At 42.2% G+C, this 23,281-nt stretch overlaps 1 protein-coding gene across 2 annotated transcripts in view; it reads left to right on the top strand.

Moving 5' to 3' along the window:
* The window catches only part of si:ch211-212o1.2 (TMEM189_B_dmain domain-containing protein), a 47,744-nt gene extending 26,695 nt beyond the window's left edge, over window positions 1-21,049 (top strand). For both annotated transcript variants that reach the window (XM_042340285.1, XM_042340284.1), the window contains 4 exons: window positions 6,563-6,654; window positions 8,852-8,996; window positions 17,078-17,290; window positions 20,257-21,049. In XM_042340285.1, coding sequence (XP_042196219.1) covers window positions 6,563-6,654; window positions 8,852-8,996; window positions 17,078-17,290; window positions 20,257-20,378 — 572 coding nt within the window. In that variant the 3' untranslated portion in view covers window positions 20,379-21,049. The remainder of the gene's footprint in view (window positions 1-6,562; window positions 6,655-8,851; window positions 8,997-17,077; window positions 17,291-20,256) is intronic.
* The last annotated feature ends 2,232 nt before the right edge of the window (window positions 21,050-23,281 follow it).

Below are 23,281 nucleotides of genomic sequence, written 5' to 3'. Positions count from 1 at the left end.
TACCTTTCTTCCATAGTGACTTTGTGGAATCATAGAAATTACAACTCAGAAGGAGGCCATTTGACCCATCCTCCCACACCCTGCTAACTCCCCCACTGGAGCTGTCTACTCTAATTGCTTTCCCTGCTCTTTCCTCTCACCCTTTTATGCATTTATTCTTCGAGCCTTTTATCTAATTTCCTTTGAAATATCAGTAAATAAGGTTTCTTGTGATAACCCTTTGTGTAAAAACATTTCTTCTAAACCTTGCCTCCTCCCATAATTCTTTTAGTTGTGTTCCAATCACCTATAAAACATACAGTCACTGCACCTTACAGTATATCCTGTGAAGGCTCTGGCACATCCTCCTGATTTGAAAGGCATTATCAAATGTAAAGATTATTATTATTGTCCAAACTTGCATTGCTGGCTGATACCATTTACTTATGAATCAGTTCTTCCATTCAGCCCCTGTGCCCACAAAATGCAGAGTCGAACCACAAAGTCTATCTGGTGAAGCGCTTTGAGACGATAAGGTGCTACTTTAAATACAAGAATCATTATTATTATTATGCCCACGCCTCTGAACCCCTCTCTGTTAAGCTTCCTTTGGTCTTGTTCCTCCATTCCTACTTTCGAAACCCACTTAGAAACGTTTCTTTTTGACTGTGCGTTCGATCAACACCCTCGTGTTTGCTCTCCTCTCTTGGGTTTTGGGTTTACCCTCTTGTGCACGTCCTCCCGACCTGAAAGTCTCCATGCAAATGTAATTTTGTATTTTATTGCATTGTATTGTAAAGCTCTTTCAGACTCTCATCCCACCTGAAAGACGATACGAGTTCCATGTTGTGGTATTTGCCTCCTCCTCTTCCCTCTTCACATTGGCTTCACTTCAGTCGAGCGGATGATGCTGACCGAGCCGCACGACCTCCCGTGAGCTGTACTCCTGTGCCGGCAGCCTGGCTGAGAGAGGATGTACTTGTCACAGCTGAGACTGATAGATTAGCGTGAGGGAGAGGCAGGCCAGGCACACTCCTGGAGCCTTCCAGCTGAACCTTCTTGTCTTCCCAGCTACACGCAGCACAGTGCAATTGGGTAGCACTTTGAAGCCTGACACGCAGCATCTCTTTGCCACTTTCATTCCATCATACAGTCTTGTCAGCTTACTGTTGCACACAGTATGGAGCATTATCTGAGAGGAGCTTTAAAATACTAAAGCTAAGTTTCGAGTTCATATTACACTGTCATTTTCTTTAACCAACTTCTGTTAAGCGTTCCCGTCATCAGACGCTGGGATTCTTTACGGGGGAGAATGCCATCCACAGGCTTTGTGTATCTGTATGAATTAAACTTCAATTCAATCTTACAAAAATCTTCGCAAGTGATTTCCTGAGTTAAAGAGTGCTTGCCACTGGGGCACACCTACTAGTTTAGAAAACATGGAATTATATAGAACACTACAACCTCAAAACCCCTCCTATACCCCTCTATTCCCATCTCCCTCATGAATGCATCAAGTTCCCTCTTAAATGCATTGATGCTTTCCGCTTCAACCTCAGCTTCCAGCAGTGAGGTCCACATTCTCACCACTCTCCTAGTTGAAGAAGTCCCTTTTAATCTCCCTACTAGATCTACTGCTAGCTAGCTTTTATGTATGCCCTCTAGTTTTGGACTCGCCACAAGTGGAAACTCCCTATTATCTCCTATTTCTGTCCCAACACTTTGGACTTGCCTGCAAGTGAAAACCAAGTGGAAGCCTATTAACGTCCAAGTTGTTGAAACCTTTCATGATTTTAATAATACTGCAACGTTTAGTAGAAAAGAAACTGAGTGCTACCAGTCTGACCTATTTGTTGACAATGCCATTTGCATGTCTTTGTGGCCTTCCTCCTTCTCCTGACATCCCGAGTGAACTTCAAAGCCCAGATCTCTCTGGGGTCTCTCTTTCACGAGTTTTTCATGACGTTAAATATGTTAATGGGAGGTTGACTGAGCTATAATGTGAAGTTGCAAAGGCAGAAGCTAGCTCTGACCTCCCCAGGTCTCCTCTCTCTCGTCTGTAATTTCAAGTGAAGTCTGGTACTCGGTCTCGATGCAATTGTTTTCATGTGTAGAAATGAGGTTTGATCATTTCTGTCTCTTCAAAACACAACGGTTTATTTATCAGTATCATCTCTTATAAATGAATCCCAGAAACTTTATAAGCTTTCAGTCATGAGACGTCAATTTCAATTGTAAAAAACTGAAAAGCACACAATAAAAGGTTGAGTAGTGAGTATATATAACGTGACTAGATTTCTTGTTTGAATACAAAGCTAAGACAATGGAATTTGCAATGATAAGAGGTTGCATCTCTGTTCCCTGTTGTGAAGATTGCTTACACAGTGTTAGATTCATGACTATAATTTAAGTTGTTATAATGTAGATCAGGGAAAGATTTCACTTGCATTCAGGACTCAGTAGGTTTATAGACTCATTTAGTTTGTCAAATTCATAGCCTCAGGACGAGAGATGTACGCAAGTGTATTTACTTGAGCTCTCCCCAAGCAGTGCTGATATGCTGAAGCAGCATGATTTGCATCTGTAAACTATCCAAACATTTCTCCTCATTAAGGTCTTTAAGCCATCCCTGCATTTATTGACCTACTGCTGTACACCTGATCGCTAGAACAAACCAATGATCGTCACAACTGGTTGTCACCTTTTTCTTCTGCAAAACCCAAGGATTATTTTCTCACACTGACATTCTCTTATGAACCAGAGCAAAGATGTACCTTGTGACTATTCACATGGTGCTTTTTATTTTTATAGTGTGAGTGGGCTTTATTGTGGTCCATTTGCATGACTCCAGCTATAACCAGGAATGATACAATTACAATACAAGTGTACATCCTGCAGCATTACAGCATCTGTGGATATTATTCCTTTACTTCAATAATACATGGGCCTCCAGCTGAAGTGTAATCCTGGGTAAGGAGAATGTCTTAACATTTCTGCCCAGGGGAATGCTAACAACATACAAGTGACTAAGCTATAGGCTAAACTGAAGCAAAAATGTACCATTTACTTTTAGATGGACTGAGAACAAGAGAACTGGGCTTCATAATAATAATTCTTGCATTTGATATAGCGCCTTATCTCGTCTTCAAGACGTCTCAAAGACAGAATACACTGTAAAGTGAATTGATTGTATGTTTTGTGGGCGAAACGCATGGTTGCAAAGGACAATTTCAGGACACACACCAAGAAGTATTTCTTTACCCAGAGGTTATTTCATGAGTGGAACAAGTTACCATAATGCATAGTTCAAGCAAGGACACTGGACTCATTTAAAAAAGAGCTTGAATCTGTGTTTGGAGGACAGTTGGGTTGATATTCTGGAAGGATGAGGTCAAAGTGGCCGAAGGGCCTTCTTCATCTGAACCTCACTCGTGATTTTAGGATTATTCACTTGTAGCTGAGACTGAAAGAAAAGTGGGAATGTTATAAACATTTGCTGTAGGTTAAATGGGACTGTGGCAGTACTGGATGTAGATAATGCAGTGCTGTAAGTTTCTTCTTTGAAAGTGGCTAAAATATGGACAAGAATCACTTTTACAAAGCTAATTGCTACAGCCTGGAATTTTTTTTCAATCGTTTGAGAATCCACATCTCCTCCACCCCTATGGCTTTATTCTGTATCACTAACCCTAGCTGGTAGCTTGTGCATTATAAATGTAGTGAGAATTGCCTGTCACTGCACTGTGCAATAACCATGATGGTAATAAGAATTGCCTTCTTTCTGTGTGTGAGAGTATATGTGCGCTTTCTATTTTAAAAAAACCCACAAAATTAAACTTTTGATGGTAATGTAACACTGGACTGGTTGTGGCATTGATTTCATCTTCAGCACCGAACGGGAATACGAATCATGTGAAAAGAAACCCGACGAAAGTTGATTTGTGACCAGGTTTGGCACTCGGCTACCCAGTCAATTCGTTTTAATGAAACGACAGAGCCGAGGCAGCGTGTTGTGCCGGGAAAGCAGTGGGGAAGATGTGGTAACTGAGATGTAGGCTGCAGCTTGGTGCCCATTGCTCCCACACACACACACACACACATACACACAAACACAGGCGAACCTCACAGCTTTAAAGCTTTGAACCAGCTGCACGATTTGCTTCTGAAATATTCCTTAGAAATAATGATCTTTGCTTTAAAAATGCATTGCAGGAAAAAATTATTTTTTAAAATCTTTTAATCTTTTTTTAAAAAAACGACAATTAATATTACAAGTGAAGTGCAGTTGTGTTTCATTTATAATTTGGACCATGCCTGTCCTGGCTGTGTATAAGAACCTGATTTTACTTGAAGACTCCTTACTGTGGAGCTCTGTTCATCTGGTAAAAGATCACCCCTCATCACGTCAACTTGGCCTCTTTCCCTTGGTCAGGAGAAGCACGATCAATCAATAAACCATTATTTAAAAACGAGACCATCTTGAAAATGGTTTCTTTTAAAGCTGATCACTTGACCCGAGTTCTCCTTGAATGCAAATTCCTAATTGAGGAGGTTTGCGCGGCTTTAAGTGGGCCTGATCTGTTTAAAATGCATTGGGTGAGCCTTTTGGTAATGCATTCCAGTAACTTGCAGCAGGAATGATGCAGCGCTCTGAGTGTCCGTTGTGCTCTTGTTTGTGGAGTCCGCTGATGAGTGATGTACTATAGACTGAGAGTTCCTTGGCACTGATATCTTGTATTCAGACCAGCGCAGGGGAGCAATGCTGCCTTTAACGATACAGAGTGGTGAACACTGCAGCTGGTGTCCTCTCCCGCACCAGGCTCCGTGACCTCATCACCCCCAACCTTGCCCGGCTCCACTGGCTCTCCATCCCCCAGAGGATAGAGTTCAAAATCCTCATTCACGCCTTCAAGCCCCTCCACAGCCTTGCTCCTTCCTACTTCTGCGACCTGCTGACCCCATATCAACCCTTGCACTCCCTCCACTCAGCAGGCTGTGGCCTGCTCCACGTCCCCCACCAGCAGCGGTCGGACCTTCAGCCTTTCTGCCCCCACCCTTTGGAACTCCATCCCACATTCCCTTCTCCTCACTCCCTCTTTGCTTTCATCAAGGCGCGTCTCAAAACCCTCGCCTTTGCCCGCCCTCCCTGCCCTGCACCCTCCCCGATCCCGACCCCCAGGTCGGGTCCAAAACCTTGACTGCCTGACGCCTTGGGACGTCCTCCCAACGTGAAAGGAGCTATACAAATGTAATATTGTTTTGTAGTGCCGCAACAACAACAGGAACAACTTGCATTTATAAAGCGCCCTTCGCACGGGATAGTGTCTCGAAGCGCCACAGAACAGCGTGACTGCAGTTGAGCATGCTTGCCGTGAGCGAGGGGTGACCAAGCACATGTTGCTGGAGGGTGCAGACAAGCACTAAGATTCTCCGCACGCAAAATTGGGATGCAGAGCAAAAACAGAGCATTTGTCCAGAAGAAGTGAAGGGGACGGAGTGTGGGGGGTGGGGGTCGGGGTAGAGAGAGGGAAATAAAATTGCCAGTTCTCCCCCAGGCCATATAAATGCACCTTCCAGCAGATGGCTTAAAAATGGATTTGGCAAAGGAAAGCACGCGGTGAGAGAGCAGGTTATTCTCCTCGCTTTCTTTGTCTGCGATCGAGAAATAAAACGACGATGATTTTAGATTTCGAAAGCATTCGCAGCTACCGGGGCCCATGAAGAATTGTGAAGATTTTATTTGGATCAGGAGATCGATCACGTGGCCATTCCCTGTGGTGATGCTGCGCTGAAAGGTTTATGTTTCAGTCGCTGCAAAATTAAAAAAAAACATTCCTGGCATCCTTCCACCCTCGTGCGCTGTACCCTCACCAAGGGGCAAAGCAGGTGATCTGATCCCAGATGGTGAAACGCACAGAGGGGTTGAACAGTGGGAGCTTGTTGCTGGCTGCTTCAACCCTGAGGTCCTGTGGAGGGGTGGGATGGGGTTTGGGGGGTTGGGGGTGTGGAAGCCGACTGGGGTGGTAGGTTGTCCAGTGACGGTTGCTGAGATTGTAGAGACTCACAAGGAGAGGGGAGTATTTTGTGCCCAACTGCACGGCATGTTGCTGTGCTTCAGCCAGCACACCTTCTGAGCGGCCAGCCTGACTAACCCACTGCATAGATTAGCTTTCATTTTGTTTTGTTTTTAAATATTGATAGCTGTGCCAAATTCTCTGTTGCTTTTGCCTGTATTAAGGGTATCAATGGTGTGTTTCCCATCAAGGCTCCTTTAAATTGAGAAAACACCAAAAACACCATTAATTTACAAAGGACGTGAGTACATTTCATAACACAGTGCATAGAAATTCCAGTGCTGTTTCTTTTAAATAAATCTAATTATTTTTACACGATTGATTGGAGTTAGGTGGGCGGAGGAAGAGAAAACCCCAGTAAATTAATCGATTCATAAGTGGCAGTTTTTCTCATTTTTTCTTAACGTTTTGAATGTGGGTAAAAAAAAATCAGAATTCTCAGCCTGAACATACACAGATTTGGCCTGTGTGCTCATTATGGATCCTCTAATCCTTTCCATATTTTCCAGTTGCTGGGATTCTTACTGCGGATTTCGCCTCCGGCTTGGTTCACTGGGGAGCAGACACCTGGGGTTCTGTTGATATCCCTGTCATTGGCAAGGTGAGGGCCGACTGGATCTGTAGCATTTAATATGTGCATTGTCTTGTGAGTGTACTGACATCTGGGCCACAATTAAAAAATTGTCTCTAAAAATAAATGCTTTGTTTCTGTGACCCGTTCACAATGCTGCTTCCTCCTCACATACCCGGCAAATGTTCCTGATCCTTTATTCACACTCAAATGCAAATTCACAGAGCTTTATTGTAAATTGGGCATGAACTGATGTGAACCAAATGTACTGGTGACTCCTAATGAGGCAAAGGAAAGCTAGAATCCACAGAGAGTTGCACTATACAGAGTAAGGACCTGAACTGAAGGGAACTTTCCAGAAAGAGCTGTTTTAAATGACCTGAAGATTTGGGTTTGAATCAGATTAATTGAAATCAGCTTGTTGCTTTGCTGGGCCCTGTGGAAGAGAGACTAGCACTGGAAGGTAAGATCATCCTGTTAAAGGGGCCATGTCGCCTTACACAATGCAATCAAACAAATCTGCACTGTGCAACACTTTTGTGAAATATTTCTGTTTGTGAGCACATTTTGGAGATGGGGCCAGGACTGCTCATTTGATGTTAGAAATTACCATGGGCCCGGCCTTTCCATCTGGCGTGTTTTTTTTTAAACTTCATCACGTTATTGTAAAATGAGCCAGTTTAAGTTCCCGCACGTTCAATGCACAACCATAACACAGGCAATGATTTGACTCGTTAGCAAGGAGGCACTGATTGATCTCAGTGGCAACTTCCTGAGGAAGTGTGGAGCAGGGTGTCAAAGATCAGGGTATTGAGAGTCACCCCGGGCGGCTTTCCCACAGCTCAGTCCGAGGCTGATTCAAAAATGTCACTTGAACGAAGTCCGAGGGCAGATTATTGCTTCTTGTCCATGGCAATGATCTTGGAATTGTTTATATTTATTATTATAATAATAATAATAATAATACTTGCATTTGATACAGCGCCTTATCACGTCTTCGAGGCTTCTCAAAGCGCTTCACAGAATATAATGTAAAGTAAATTGACTGTATGTTATATGAGCATTGTGTGTGGAATTGATCCAGGCTTTAAGTACAGCATGAAGAATATGTGTGTGTGTGTGTGTGGGGGGGAGTGGTGGTAAATAAATGGTTGCAACCACAATTGGAAGGGTATTCCTAGTGGTCCAGTTGCTGACCCGTTTAGAGAATAAGTTCCAAATGACTGCCTGATCGTAAGCTTTAATTCAATGTTTACTGTTGCACTGTGGTACCAACTGATCCATACACTACAGTCTCATCAACATAAAGCAGAGTTTTCACATCGGTTTATTGCATGTCTCCACCATATTGGAAAGGTTTTTTATTTAATAGGTTAATGTTTGCTTTGGAGACCATACGACACTTCAGACCTTTTCTGCCAATTACAGTTTTATGTTGGAAAAACATTTTTAACATTTCTTGTGCAAATAACTGCACGTATTGCCGTGGCTCAGAGAAGGTTATTATTGGAGACTCTCTGATGCCTGCGGGGATGTAGGATATTATTGCTATAAACTGTAAACACATAGCTCAAGACTATAATCTGTTTTGACACAAGAGTAGGCAGCAGGTTTTAACAAATGGAGACCGTTGGCATCATAAAAGTAACTGGAATGCGGCTCTGTTTTCAGGTACTGAGCAGTGCTGAGCCTGGATTATATCAATGGAGCTTTCTATAAGTGAGCCAGTCAGTTATCAACCATTTTGACTCTACAATGTGGACTTCTAAGTAATGAGATTCCATCTTATCTATTCCACTCTGTTCACAAGAGACTCCTGGTAAAATAGAGCAACACAACAGGGAGCTAAGGTAATCCCCGGTTACCTCAAAACCTGCACCTGCTTACACTCATTTATTTTTATTTAGGGTAGGACAATTTCAACACCGTACTGTATTTTACTTCAGCTGGAAGTTGGTACTTGTTGCAAACTTGCTACGACTCACAGCAATTGGTCCAATCCCATATGTTATCTCATATGTTGGTTATGTCTCAAGGACATTTGATTCTAAGATGAAACTAGAAATGTAACTCCCTTTATAAGCCGTGTGTTATTAAATGGATTTTTGAACTAATTTTGATTGAATTGTTTACCCCTTCCCTTGGGTTGCGTTCCTCTTGTTACTGGATTAGATGATGGACAAACCGTTGTGTTTGGGAATGCTAATTCTGTGTTTTTAACTTGCAGGCATTTCTAAGACCTTTCCGAGAACATCATATTGACCCAACTGCAATAACCAGGCACGACCTCATTGAAACTAATGGAGATAACTGCATGTTTACCATATTTCCTCTGGCTTACTTGACTTGCATGTTTACCACCAATGCTCCAGGTAAGAGCACAAAGCCCTGTCCAGTGACCTGTCCTTCCAACAGCTAAGAATTGTTCTGTTTATGAATACACAAATGTTGATTTCTCTGAATAAAGGTTACAATGATCTGATTATCCACAGTGTAATGTAAGAATGTGCATTCAGTTGTTGGCACAGCAACTGCTGGTTGTCCTTGCTCAATAGATAAGTTCAGCACATTGTGTACGACTGAGCCAGAGGATCTGATCCATGCCCTCGTACTAAGTTAACCTATCTCAGATGTGTAGCGGTCAGGTCACTGCAATTGAGCTCATTACCTTTAAAGTGGAAACATCTGTCAGAGTATCTGCTGCTGATCACGATCCAGTGACCACTGCTGGAAATGAAAGTGGATGGTGCGGGTGAAGACTGGATCAGACTCCCCTACAATTCCCCCACCTTTGCCATAATATCCATGAATAATAACTATCCTTCCATTTGATATGTTTCAAAAAGTTTCCTGTAAGGTGTAGTGACTGTGTTTGTAGGAGAACCTGGCAATAAATCAAGCCAGCCCAAGATTGTCAGTCCTTCGCTTGAACACGAGTACTGGGCTGTGCTATAAAACAGTGAGAACTAATAGCTGATAAAACCATCCCCTACCCTCTTTCCATGATGAAGGGCTGTTCACGTTTAACTGAGGAACATTGGAAAACGGGCATTAAATGATCTCCCGTCCTCTCAATTGAAGGAAAGACACATAAGGGTGAATGATAATGATAAAATTAGGTTAGACTGGGAGAAAAGGTGGAACACAAGGGGAAACAATGAGCCATTTGAGCGTCGCAGATGGAAGGTTGGCCAAAATGGAGCAGTGCTATTGTCCAGCTGATCTTTAACCCTGGGCAGAATTAAAGGTCACATTTCATATGCCAGGAGCCAGTTGGGGCTTACATTTTGGAGCTAGAGTTCACGCCTGTGTCTAGTATGTGATGCTTGGCTGCAGCTGCAGCACTTGTAATAGTTCAGCTGCCGAAATGTAAAAATGTGGAAGTCGCTGCCAAAAAGCCACACGGTGTTTGCAGCAGCAGACAACAACGACTGCTATCTCTGGACCAATACCTCGAAGGGGAGTGTCTGCTTTTCTAGATTAGTGACTGCTTGGGTTTCAAATCCCTGCCCAAGAATGAAGTCCCAGTGTTTGTTTTGCTAACAGTTCAGAGCATCTGTAATTTTTTTTAACTGAGATGAAAGTTAAAATATTATTTGGTATTGCTTCAGAGTTTCGCCAACAAAATATCCAGCCAATTCACTTTACAGTATATTCCGTGAAGTCCTTTGAGACGTCTCGAAGACGTGATATGGGGCTATATCAAATGCAAGGATTATTATCATTAAGCTTCATAAAACTGTGTTGACCGAAGGGGCTTTGGCTAGGGGCTTGTTGTCAAGGCCTGAGTTTTAGAATCTTTATTTTAATGGTAATAGTCTTCTGTATTTGAGGACTCTTAATATTAAGATTGTAATGATTTTATTTCTGACAATGATGCAAGCATTTAAAGCTCCCTTCCCAGTTGGGCTCTGGTCAGTCAGGGACTCTGCCTCTGACACAATTCAATAACGACACAAAACTTTGCAAGCCGATCGCCATGCTGTAGACTGTAAAACATTGACATGCATTTCATTCCGATGCTTCTATGTTAACAGATAAGCAGAGTGAGGTTTTGTTGCATATCACAGGATTTTCTTTCTATTCGCTAACATTTTCTCCTGCACTCGGATGCGTTTTCCTCAGTGTAAATTTATTTTTCACTTGGTTCTTTTCCACTGATTGTATTTTTCCAGCCTTCAGTTACTATTTTTCTCCCTTATGTACCTCCTTCTGTTTTTCTATGTTCGCCTAGAAAATACACAGTCATTATTACACTTTACGGTATAACTGTGAAGTGCTTTGAGACTTCCTTTGACGGGAAAGGTGCTGTTTCAGATATGAGTTCTTATTATTGTACAGATAAAATATACAACCGTTCCTCAGACATGCTGACGATCAAAGTAAATTGTGTTCTAAGGCGTAACACCCTAGTGTTAAAGTAGAAATTGTGCAGAATTTTAGAAAATAGTCTTAAATTCAATTGTAATTTGGAAACTGACTCCCTCCCCCCACCAAGCTTAAAAAATTGACTGTGCCAAAAAACCTGTGAAACTTTAAAAAAATATAATTTACCACGAGTGAGCTCATCCGATTTTGCAAACTCTCTCCAGGATTTTCCTATTTGAATAACAGTGCAATCGGTTTGAGTCAATTCCTGCTCGATAGAACCAGCGACCAGTTCAATGGTCTCTTTTGTGGTGGGGGCAACACATGATACCATGTAGTTCAGATGATATATAGGGAAAATCAAGGGTCATTTGCTGATGCAATTGCCTACAGAGAGCAGAGGGTCATCTCCCTTGGTCCATTAGAGGTCAACAGGAGATGCAGCCTCAGTCTCAGTCAGAGATGCAGCTGCTAAGGCCCTTAGCTAAGGGATGAGGAATCAGATGGTGGTGTTTCACATTAAAAACTCTACAAATGCTGGAAATCTGAAATAAAAAACAGAAAATGGTAGCCATACCCAGCAGGTCAACCAGCACTTTGAACAAGGATTGGCTAATGTTCTGGGTGTAACCCTTCATCAGAACTGACATGTTGGGTAGCAGAAGTCCCCTTTTATGGGTTGAGTAGGACAACTGGGGTACAGGCCAAAGAAAGCTGGCCAGCATGCACAGCGAGACAGAGCTATAAATAAAAATAAGAAATAATAATCTTTTTGTCCTTGTTATAACATCTGTAACAGTGAAATATCTCCAAGCACATCACTGGCAATGACTGTCAAGTGTAGTGACTGTATTTAGTAAATCCGTTGAAGAATGAGTATTCATGGGTGTTATCGTGCTCCAGAAGAGAAAAAGGTTGGACGCTCTCGCCAGTATAAATGCCTTGTTAGATGTAAGTTGTAGGGCTCTGACAATTTGTGGTGGTGTCTGAGTTCTGATTCCCAGGGATGTTCCGTCTGTGGCTGGAAAACTGATTGACCAGGTGTTCTTTTCTTCCTCTAGTTGGACTCATACTGTTCTGTCTCCCGATAATCTTTGCAGGAAACTGCACTGTAAACTCCCTTCCCCAACCTCTAAGTTGTGAATGTGGGAAACGACGGTCACTGTTCTACCCGCAGTGTTCTGGAATTCTTTAGCCAGCTCACAGACCAGGAAGTGCAGCCAATATCAATGGTCCTCCAAAACCACACAAGATCCTCGCAGTCCTGCCATAAATGTCTGGCCACTTTTCCCAGAGATTAACCTGCTTCTGCTAGGATTCAGGAATCGGGAACACTGCAGCACCATCAGTGTTTGAAAAGTAACTCTGAGAGGGCAGCTTGCAAAAGGGAAGCTTTGATTTGCATAATGTATATTCTTTGCATGGAATGTACATTTAAACCCACAAGAAATAACCTTTCCAGTCCGGGTTAATACTTTCTGTCTTCATGGGATGTTACCAGTTTCTCCTGTTGATGTGCCAACAATCCCCAGATAAAATTGGTCATTCACTTCCCGGCTGTTTGTGGGACATTGCTGCGCACAAATTGGCTGCCACATTTACCTGCAAAATACATAGTCACCATTCTTTACAGTTAATCCTGTGAAGCACTTTCCAACATCCTTCCAATGTGAAAGGTGCTACACCAAATGCAAATATTATTACAAATTAATTACATTTTATAATGTAAATCACAATTTTTAAAAATGCGTGTTTTAGCACAGCGCAGAACAAATGTGCACATCAAATGTTTCAGTTTCTTGCCTTTTCCTCCAGTAATGAGTTGTGGGAGGTATTTAATTTGCAAGCTACTGAAGTCTTGCCCGACTCACAGTAGCTGACTGAGCCCTGACAGTAGAATGCATTGTGAGAAAGGTCAGGAATGTAATTAAAGCAGGCAGTTTGGAGAAGTGGATATGTATGGTCTTCGCAAATAACTGTAAACAAACCCAGATCAAATTAACCCTTTGACTGCTTCTGGTGGGAATTCTGAGAGGCTGTTCACTTGCTTACTTATCTTCTGACACTTTGGCTTGTTTGGGCATCCTTGGAATTCAGAAGAATTCAGGGGAACAGAAAACCACAACAACAAATTATGTTTGTGTAGTGCCTTTCATGTTGGGAGGACATCTCAAGGTACTGGACAGTCAGGGATTTGAACCCGAGCTGGGGATCGGGATCAAGAGAGGTGGAGGGAGGGGAAGGGTAGAAGAGTGCAGTCAAAAAAAATAAAAGCATGCGGCAGAGATTTGTACTGATCTATTATTGCACTTCCTGGTGGGCTGGGCCAGCATTAGAATAGGATCAGACCCACTCCAGGCTGGCCAGGCGGCTGCCAATGCGGGGGGCCAACCCAGTGCCAACCCAATGCCAACCCATCAGCGGGTGAGATCCTGCTCCAGTGGCGATTGACAAAGCTGTTCATGGTTCATTTGTTTGCTGGGGCTGCAGCAATCTGCCAGTGGACCATTAGCTATGTCACCACTTTTTAGCCAGTTTTGGAGCATGAAGCGAATAGGAGATATTTGTGTGTCAGAGACTGGCAGTAACAGTTTTACATTGATCAGGAATCTTCAAAAATGAATCGAATCTTTGCTGCTCCTGAACGGACGCCTCCGCAGCTAAGCAATTAGGCCATTCATTAAACATTTTGAACACGAGTGACGTTTCCATCAGATCTTGCGGAAGAACATTCATCAGATGTGAAAAACGTTTAGTGAGACGTTTTCTGTGAGCGCGCAGGGTCAATAAAATGATGGTCGGGTTGTGCTACACAGATCAATCACGGTTCTCTCATCTGATGTGCTTGCCTCAGTGAGCAATGCTGAACTCTTTGAGACAACCAGAGTGGGGAGGGTGACTGCAGACTTGACTTATTATTGTGTTCGATTCTGTCACAAGCAGGCAATTAAACGGATATCATCTCTTTAATTAAATACTTAATAGACCCTTCATAAGCTTTCCCAAAGGCAAGCTTTGAAAGCACTCAAATTGTTCTTTTATAGCACCATCTGCTGGTGGTACACGAGGAATTTGGTCTGTTTTACTCCTGGAGTTAGCCATCAATTTTCTGAGTGCTGCCTCGCAGAATCTATTAGCAATAACCAGCTATGTGAGGGTCATGTTTTATTTGATGCAGTCTCTTAAAAGTAATTTTCATCCAAAATTACAGGGGAGGCAACAGATCAGAGACAAAATAACTTGAGTTTTCTTGTAAATTTGTCCAGCACCAATTGCTTGCTCCTGGCTGTTCAGTGACATTAATGCACACTGATGTCAAATGTGGGAGTGGGGGAAGGGAGGGGAAACAAAGTCTTCATTTGATTGGGTGTTTTAAATTTCCTAATCTCTCCAGATAATTTCTAGTTTGTACTCTTCTACATCGCTTTATTCCTTCACAATTGGATATTCTGTCTTAATACCTGGCTCGAGTTTCAGTAACGTGGCCATGATACATTGCGCCTTTGAGTTGTGAATGCTCTTCGCATCTATTACATTAAACGTGGTTTCTATCCGCCCGCAGCTCATGAACACTTTAACAAACTGGATGTATTTTTAAGTAAAATTTGGTGAGTATTTTGTACCAAGGAAATATTTACTAAACAATGTTTTTGCTTTCAGTTAAATTATATACATAATGATAATCCTTACACTTGATATTTTAACATTGAAACATTTTAAAGGGCTTCACAGGGTTTACTGCAAACTATGAATTTATAGCCAAACACAGCAGCCAATTTGTGAACGGTAAAATCTCACAACCAGCCGTGAAGTGAACAACCAATTTTGTTTAAGCTGTTGTTGTGTAGAAGCGCTTTTTTAACCCTCCAAGGTTATGATGGATATCCCTGATGGTCTCTTACCACATCCTACTTGAGGTTATTACCTGACTTTTGTCTCTTACAAGGTGCCAGCATTTCTACATTTTGTCTCAAACCCACTAAATAGATGATTTGTTCTCAATGTTTGTAAACGTAAATAGAAAATATTTTATAACACAGTGATTCAACAATTTCAAAGAGCAAAAAAAATAATCGCCCTGCAGACTTGCCCACTCCAATGGCCTCTGGTATTTCATACAGCTGAATTTTCCAGCAATAACTGGCTAACCTAGTGAGCACCGATGGGTGATTTGACTGATCTCCCTCCCATTAAGCAAAAGTTCAGTCTCTTGATTAATTCTGAACATAAAAATCGCACTCTCTGCAGTTAATTGTTGCAATATTAAGCTAAGGGAAAGTTGCAAGAGAATCGCTTTGCAGCTGTTACCTCGTCAGAAACATTTGGGAATTTTGAAAGCAGCAAAGGATACACAGCACTCAGTAGGTTAACCATATAAAGGGTTGATAGAGTGGGCCTTTGGAACCAAACTGTGCTTTCATCCCAGAGCTGCGCAGGTCAGTGACCTCTTTCTTCTCCTTACCCGGCTTCTCCTGTCAGGGAAAGCACTGTTGCAGAGAGAGGAATTCAGTACTTAGTAACCTAAGATAATGTCTAGCCATACATTTGCTGATCAGCCATCAGTGCATTGATTGAACCTTGTGACTTAATCAGCTTTTTGCACATTGTGAAATGTAAGATGCATTGAATTTTTTAGGTTAGTTATACTTATCCTCGCCTTCAAGGCCCTCCATGGCCTTGCTCCTTCCTACATCTGTGACCTGCTGACCCCATATCAACTTGTCAGACTACGGCACTACCTCACCCCTCACGCTGCCGAAACTCTGGTCCACGCCTTTATCACCTCAAGGCTGGACTATGGGAACTCTCTCCTCGCCGGCCTTCCCGCCACCTCCCTCCACAAGCTGCAGGTCATTCAGAACTCTGCAGCTCGTGTACTGTCCCGCACCAGGCTTCGGGACCACATCATTCCCACCCTCGCTCGCCTCCACTGGCTCCCCATCCCCCAGAGGATTGAATTCAAGATCCTCATCCTCACCTACAAGGCCATTCATGGCCTCGCTCCCTCCTACCTCTCCAACGTACTATCACCCTACCTACCTGCCCGTACCCTCCGTTCCTCTGGCTCCGGTCTGCTCCACATCCCCCGCCCCAACCGCCCTACCATCGGTGGCCGGGCCTTCAGCCTCTCAGCCCCAGGCTCTGGAACTCCATCCCCCAGTGCCTTTGCCTTGCTTCCTCCCTTTCCTCCTTCAAGGCCGGTCTCAAGACCTTTCTCTTCAACCGTGCCTTCAGCTCCCCTCTCGACTCTCTACCCCCTCCTCGCTCCTTCCCTCCCCTCACCCTGACCTTTTCCTCCCTGCTTGGGTCCCGACCCAACTGTCCAGCGCCTTGGGACGTCCTCCCGACGTGAGAGCCTCTCTATAAATGAAATCTTGTTGTTGTTGTTGTCCATTCAGCAGGCTCCAATCCGCTCCACGTGCCCCGCCTAGCCCGGCCAACCATTGACGGTCGGGCCTTCAGCCTCTCTGCCCCCACCCTTTGGAAGTCCATCCACAGTCCCTTCGCCTTGCTCCCTCCCTTGCCTCCTTCAAGGCACGTCTCAAGATCCTCCTCTTCGACCGCCCTTTCAGCCACCTACCTTCCACCTACCCACGCCCTCCACCCCTCCTAATCCCAAACCCCTGCTCGGGTCAAAAACCCTGACTGTGCAGCCCCTTGGGATGTCTTCCTGATATAAAAGGCGCTGTACAAATGTAATGTGTTGTTGTTGTTTACTCGTTTAAAGCTTAGCGGAAATCCTGTACAATTTACAAATAGTTTTGAAGCATCCTGTTGGATTTTATGAGTATTTTTACGGGGCTCTGTGCATCTGTACTTGTTAAAAGGACCATTCTGTTCGTCATAAACTTAACTAACCGTATACGTTGTTGCCAGATTTGGCATTCACAAGCAGCTAATTAAATGGATTGAGTTTCTGGCAAAACCTCCTTTTCTTGAAGCTCAATAGCTGCGAGAAAGTGTATTTTGTCCACAATGAGAAAACTAGCAACTGGCAAATAAACAGAGGCAACCTTGGACACTCGGATGGAGCTGTGCATTTTATTACAAGTCTAATCACTTGATTGTTTATTTCTCTTTGCAGTGGTTACCTGTGAAGGCTATCCCTGGGCTTGTTACGTGTTCAGTTTAGCCATAGCTGTGACCCTGACGAATCAGATCCATAAGTGGTCTCACACGTACTTTGGATTGCCGCGTTGGGTCATTATACTGCAGGATCTGCATGTCATCCTGCCCAGAAAGCATCACCGCATCCATCACGTGTCGCCACACGAAACCTACTTCTGCATTACAACAGGTAGGAAGAGCCAATTGTGAATGTTATCGGTAACAAATTGTGAGTTATCCTCAGGAACACTTAAGCCCCCACCGTACACTAAAGCGGTCAATGTTCAGTCCTTCAAATCCACATTCTTAAAAAACAGATCCAGTGTAATGATACTCATAACTTTAGTTACAAACTTTGTGCCGTTTGATCATTAGTGTGGTTCCAGCTAAGCTTGAAACTGTCCACATATACATTCTTTTTCGTGGACTCACTGATTAATGGGAAAGAAATGCTGGCTGATTTTATTCTCCCCACTCCTTTGCTTTAACCAAAAGGCCTGATGTAGTAGCATCCTTACTATCAATTAGTCCTATCAGGTTGGTGACTGACACATGCAGAAACCTATTGCCATGCTTGAGAGTATTCAAACCAAATTGAGATTTCAACATATGTACCACTGCACATGGAAATTTCCCCATTTCTGGGATGGAATTCTCCATGGAGGGATGCAACCTGCTTACTTAATTCCAAGAGCATTAAGCGCAGGTTAATAAGAGCCCAGATTTTGGAGTCCCAAGAGTGTGCGTTATCATCCTGCCACCTTGGTCAAAAACAACAATCTGACTCTGGCCGATTACTCCTAACACCTAATCCATGACGGGAACATATCGTGAATTTTATCCAAAACTAGGATGATTTCATTAGTTAATGTGGAGTATTAATGTTAATGCTGGATGTTATTGTGATTAGTATTAATATGGAGTATTAATGTTAATGCTGCATGTTCATGTGGAGTATTAATGTTAATAATACAGTATTAATGTTAATACTATGTATTAATGTTAATATCTCAGAGCATTGATGGATGGACTTTGGCTTTGTTGCAGCATGTTGATATGAGACCTGGAGGAACAATTACAGAGTTCACTCACAGCACTTCATTCTTTTTAATTATAGTTGTTAAAGAGAACTCAACCCTTAGTGTACTCTTGGGAGAGTTCCGTGGCATCACTGTACTTTTTTAGATTTGTGAAATTTGTGGGAGAGATTGCATGCTGCAAGGTACTTAATTGCTTCCTGTGGGGTGAAGACTTCAGTCCAAGAATGCATCCCAACCCAAGACCTGTAGTTCTGAGACTCAAAGGGCAATCATTTTGTCCCAATAGCCAACAGCAGTGCAATTTAACTGTCAGCAGGGAGAGGAATGATCCACCAGAGAGCCAATCCCTTTCTATCCATCTAAGTTAAGCAATTTTTCATAAACCAAGGTGGTTTGAGCTGTTACTGAAATCTAGGTTGGTTTAGGACAAAACTCTTATGCATACAAGTGTGTAACACCTGCATAATCCATCATCTTTTGTCCAACAACAACAATAAATTGCAATTATATCGAACCTTTCACATCTGGAGGACATCCCAAGTCTCTCCAGTCCACCTGATAAGCGCATCCGTTTCAGCACATCCTTGCCCGGAGGGAAATGCGAATCCTGTAATAACACCCCATTAACAGACAGGAAATAGAAAAATGACCACAACCTTAAGTAGCCATTCACCCTGCCACAAGGACCGTTGGGGATTGAATATTCTCTTACCAAGATGCCAAATCCCCTCTGTGCTCCACCTCCAGTTCTGGTGCGTGATCAAATTGGTAGTGGAAAGCTTGGGCCCAGACATACAAGGAAATAACACCCAATTTCAGCAACCTCTATGTCTAGGAAGGCAGGGGCTGAAACAATCATCGGAAAAAATGATGAGTTGTTTTGTAGCACACCAACGATGAGTCTATTTAGGAATAAACCACAGGGGAGAGCATCTGTTTGAAGGGAGAATGTGGCCTAACAGCTCTCTTTTCTCTGGGGAATTTTGTTTGCACTTCTCAGTAAGCAACACTCCCCACGTTGTGTTATTAATAATCCATTGTCAAGAGTAATAAATAGTTATGAGTAAAACAAAAATAGTAAGAAATGAGAAAAATGGGCACAAGGATCAATAAGGCATTGATGTGGCACATGCTCCCATCATTAACTTTTATCGTTATCATTTAACATGATAAACACATTTTGAAGATGTTCTTAGCTCAGTTTAGCTGCTGTGTATATAAAATATATTTTTAGAAAAAAAATTCAAACAGGTTTCTGTTCTTGCACAACTCAGGAGGATAAGTCATTCCAAGGCACTGATAGTAAAGTACCATTCCTGTCACAATACTAATTAAGATTCTAGATAGACCCTGCAGTTATTTGTGAGTCGAAGTGATCCAATTTAATCTGCCCACTGTATATCAAAGTTTCGCAATTTCCACGGTTGTGTTCAACAACTTTATCATGTAACTTGTGGAGTTGCAAATAAAAAGCTGCGATTTTCTCATAGGTCTTGAGAAGAGTGACCGCTATTTCCCAAAGACCTCAGGAAATTGATCAGACTGGGAGAATAAACTTGCATTTTCAACAGAATGGAAATTATAATTGTTGCACCTGCCCTTGAAAAACACATGGTCTTTATCTTCGAGTTTAAACAAAACATATCGGAGGCACCAGGCTCACAGGTCAGGGCCCTTGAATCTCAATTTAACCCATCGTGGCAGTACTCTGGTATTTCTGGTGTATTGACTAAAGTTAGTGAATTCCTTTAATTTCAATTCACCTTTCAATACACTCCTAATGTACCTGTCACCTTGCACTACCAAACCACCCCATGAACATCAATAAATATACTAAGACACAGCAGTCCCTCCCAGCTTGCTCCCATCAATCACTTTAATTTAGAGTTTTACAATTTCAATTTCTCTTTATTAAAGTGGAATAAAATTTGCTGTGTGATAGACAGCTTAACATTGTGAAACAACACAGGGTTAGAGTAACATAAAACTGTGAAGGGCAAGTGCACTGCATCTGTTAAAGGGATTGGATTGTAGTTACACAGGACACTTTGAAGGTTGGTTATGATGATTGTATTGCACTGTATAACACATATGACTTCTGTTTATTGTGCTGCAGGATGGCTGAATTACCCGCTGGCTAGGTTAGGATTTTGGCAGAAAACTGAATACCTGATAGAAAACCTAACCGGACACAAGCCAAGGACTGATGACATGCAATGGGCACGCAAGACAGAATAAAAGACTTTAAAGTGGACTTACAGCTCAGCAACTAAGCAAACCAAGCTACAAGGGAAAGATTGTCTCATTAACTTCACAAAACTATGACCAGCATTTCAAAACCTGTGTTGTTACAACAGAGTTTCAAAGACTTGGTTTTACTTGGAGATCATTGCTGCAGTTCAGATGCTGCCCTGCTCAAAGTGGTTCCGAGCCACTCTTAAAGAGTAATGCTTTGCTATAATGCACAAGCTGCTGATAATGCACATGTTATTTTTTACCCAATACACAGTCGTACAAAAGCACTAGCATTTTAAGCATTTGAGGACAAATATCAGGGTATAATATTAATGGTAAGTCTTGGAAGGATTGTGGCAAAACTGACTGTGTCCTGGAATGCCTTAAGCACTGTTACATTGATTGTAATCCCAGTAGACTGGAAGAGCCAATAAGGGTATTTGTTAGGAAAACACTACTTGTGTTTTGTAACAATTTGAATTACTCCTGTCTTATGTTTCAAAGCACTGATGCTACTATTCAAAGACTAATTGGTATATTTAACATGATAACTCATTTATCTTATAAACCTGTGAGAGAGGCCTTTACACTCTTGATATAGCCTTACATCTGCATCCATGTACCTAATAAAAACTGGAGCATCACCAAAAAATAAACTATGCTGTTTACCTTTACTGTCGAGCTCTTCAGTAAAGATGTCCAGGTATGTTTGGAGGGGGAGAAAATAGGTCCATCTAGCAGAGATTTAGGTTTTGTGGAAGATGTGGCTGGAATGCGACTTGTGATGCACTTACAGATTTTGTGGAGGACGGTAATAGCTAATTCTTCCCTCATACCTTCAAAGTTAGCTTTATTTAAATTTAAGACCCAAATTTAAGACCCAAAGCAGAATGGTAAGTGCGTGCACACAGTGGCAGCGATGGTTATTGACTGCTAGTGGGAGACCCCATTTAACTCTATGTAACACTAGGATCAAGGCTGATTGCAGGTGTGTAATAGTTGTGGTAAAATTAATACAACATAACTTGAGAATCAACTTATTTCCCCTTCTCTCCCAGACATTGAATGTGCCCAGCGACAGAAACTGCAGACACCTCCCATGATTCAAAGTGACATGAGTCAGTGCTCTCCCATTATTTCTCTTGGCCGCTGTTCTATTTTTTGAAACCGCAGTTTTTTAAGTTTGCTATATAGAGGAAGGGAGGTTAGACGGAGGTCACTTTTACTCTTTTTTTAAAGCAAGAAATGCCATTCCCACCCCCCCCCAAAAAAAATGTTGAAAACTGCTAAAAAAAATCCTTTACTTCTTGCGGATTTTTAACTTGAAACCTTGTGGTTTAAAACAAGCAACTCATCATTTGTCTGACCAAAACATTATTCTTTCCAAAACACTTCCTATCCTCTCCAGTTTTCCCTAACTAATTTGACTGAGAAAAGTGTTTAAGGAGAGTAAGCGTGGGACTTAGCAAAGGAGACCTAGAAGTTAGGATCAACGTTGATAGGTTCTAGGTTTTTGTATATTCTTAGTACTTAAAGATGCCTAAGCTTTAAATTGTTTTATTAAAATATTTATGAATACATAGCAGCTGTTCTTTAATATGGAGTTTAAAAAATATTGTAGCTACACATTCTGCTGGTGCTTGCAGCAAGAAAAACATTAAAGCTTCTTAAATTACATGCAAACAGGCCATTTCCCAACAAGTCCTCGCCAGTGTTTATACTCAACATGAGCTTCCACTCTTTCTATTCTTCTCTCATATATCCCTCTTTTCCCCTCTCTTATATCCCTCTATTACCCTCTCCCTCATATATGACTGCTTATCAAAAAAAAATATGGTTTGTAATTTAATTTAATTATTAGACTGAATTTCTCCAGTCACACCAGAATTTTAATCTCTACTCATGATATGTCAGAAGGAAATAAAAAAGTGCAGATGAACTGAAACTATTTTATTAAAGAAAGCATTATAATAAAACATTCAGAAGATAGCGAGTGGAGACATCTGAGGCACATAAAGAAAATATGACATTGATAAGCATCCAAATTGGGTATTACAGTGTGTTAGTTTTGGGAGAGTGGGCAAAAACCCTGCTTATGTTGACGTCTTCCTCTTTCATGTGTGGGTGAAGATCCATCTGGAATCCAGAATCTTCACATTGCTTCACCAAGGTAGAGATGTTACTCTGAGACAATCTCAAATATCTGGAAAGAAATGCATAATTAATAGACTGCAGAGAAACATACAGGGAGAGTTGCTGGGCAGGTTTAAGGCAAATAATATAAATATGCTGCTTTATTCGCTTCTAGTTGTCCTATGCAAGATCTTGTTTGACTGTTCAGGTGGCCATTAAAGATACCGTAGGATGTTTCGAAAAGAAAGGGAGTTCCTCACAGTGGCCTGGCCAACAATCTCCCAGGTAAAATTGGTCATTCACTTCATGGCTGTTTGTGGGCATCTGGTCTACAGACGCTCCAATAGGGAAGAGTGAGCAAGGTCCCTGATAACAATAGTATTTTCGAAGATCTTTGGAAGGAAACCTGCAGATGGGAGCAAGAATTTGAGAAAACAAAGAGGTTAAGAGTGGGTATTTGAAGAAAGAGAATGATGGTGACTGTATTGAATGGGGGGATGAGAGTTCTTCATGTTGGAAAGAGGTTGACTGTCACTGCTCAAGGGGTTGAGCTGTTCAGGAGCTGTTATGGTAATGGATTGAGACAGCAGGTGGTAAGCTTCATGCAGTACATGAGACCTGATGAAGATAAAGAGGGGAGATAAGGATAGAAGCTGCAGAGTGCTTGGAGGTTAGAGAATTTTGGGCAGAGAATGCAGCTGAGTGGATAGCTTTGATTGGAAACAAATAAGTCAAAACGCTCCCTTTGGGTCAAGTTAGATTGCAGCGGGCAG

This window comes from Callorhinchus milii, unplaced genomic scaffold, assembly GCF_018977255.1.
Source record: "Callorhinchus milii isolate IMCB2004 unplaced genomic scaffold, IMCB_Cmil_1.0 Scaffold14, whole genome shotgun sequence".
Taxonomy (NCBI): Eukaryota; Metazoa; Chordata; class Chondrichthyes; order Chimaeriformes; family Callorhinchidae; genus Callorhinchus; species Callorhinchus milii.
The sequence above is the reverse complement of the archived record's forward strand: the minus strand, read 5'-3'. Positions and strand labels throughout refer to the sequence as shown.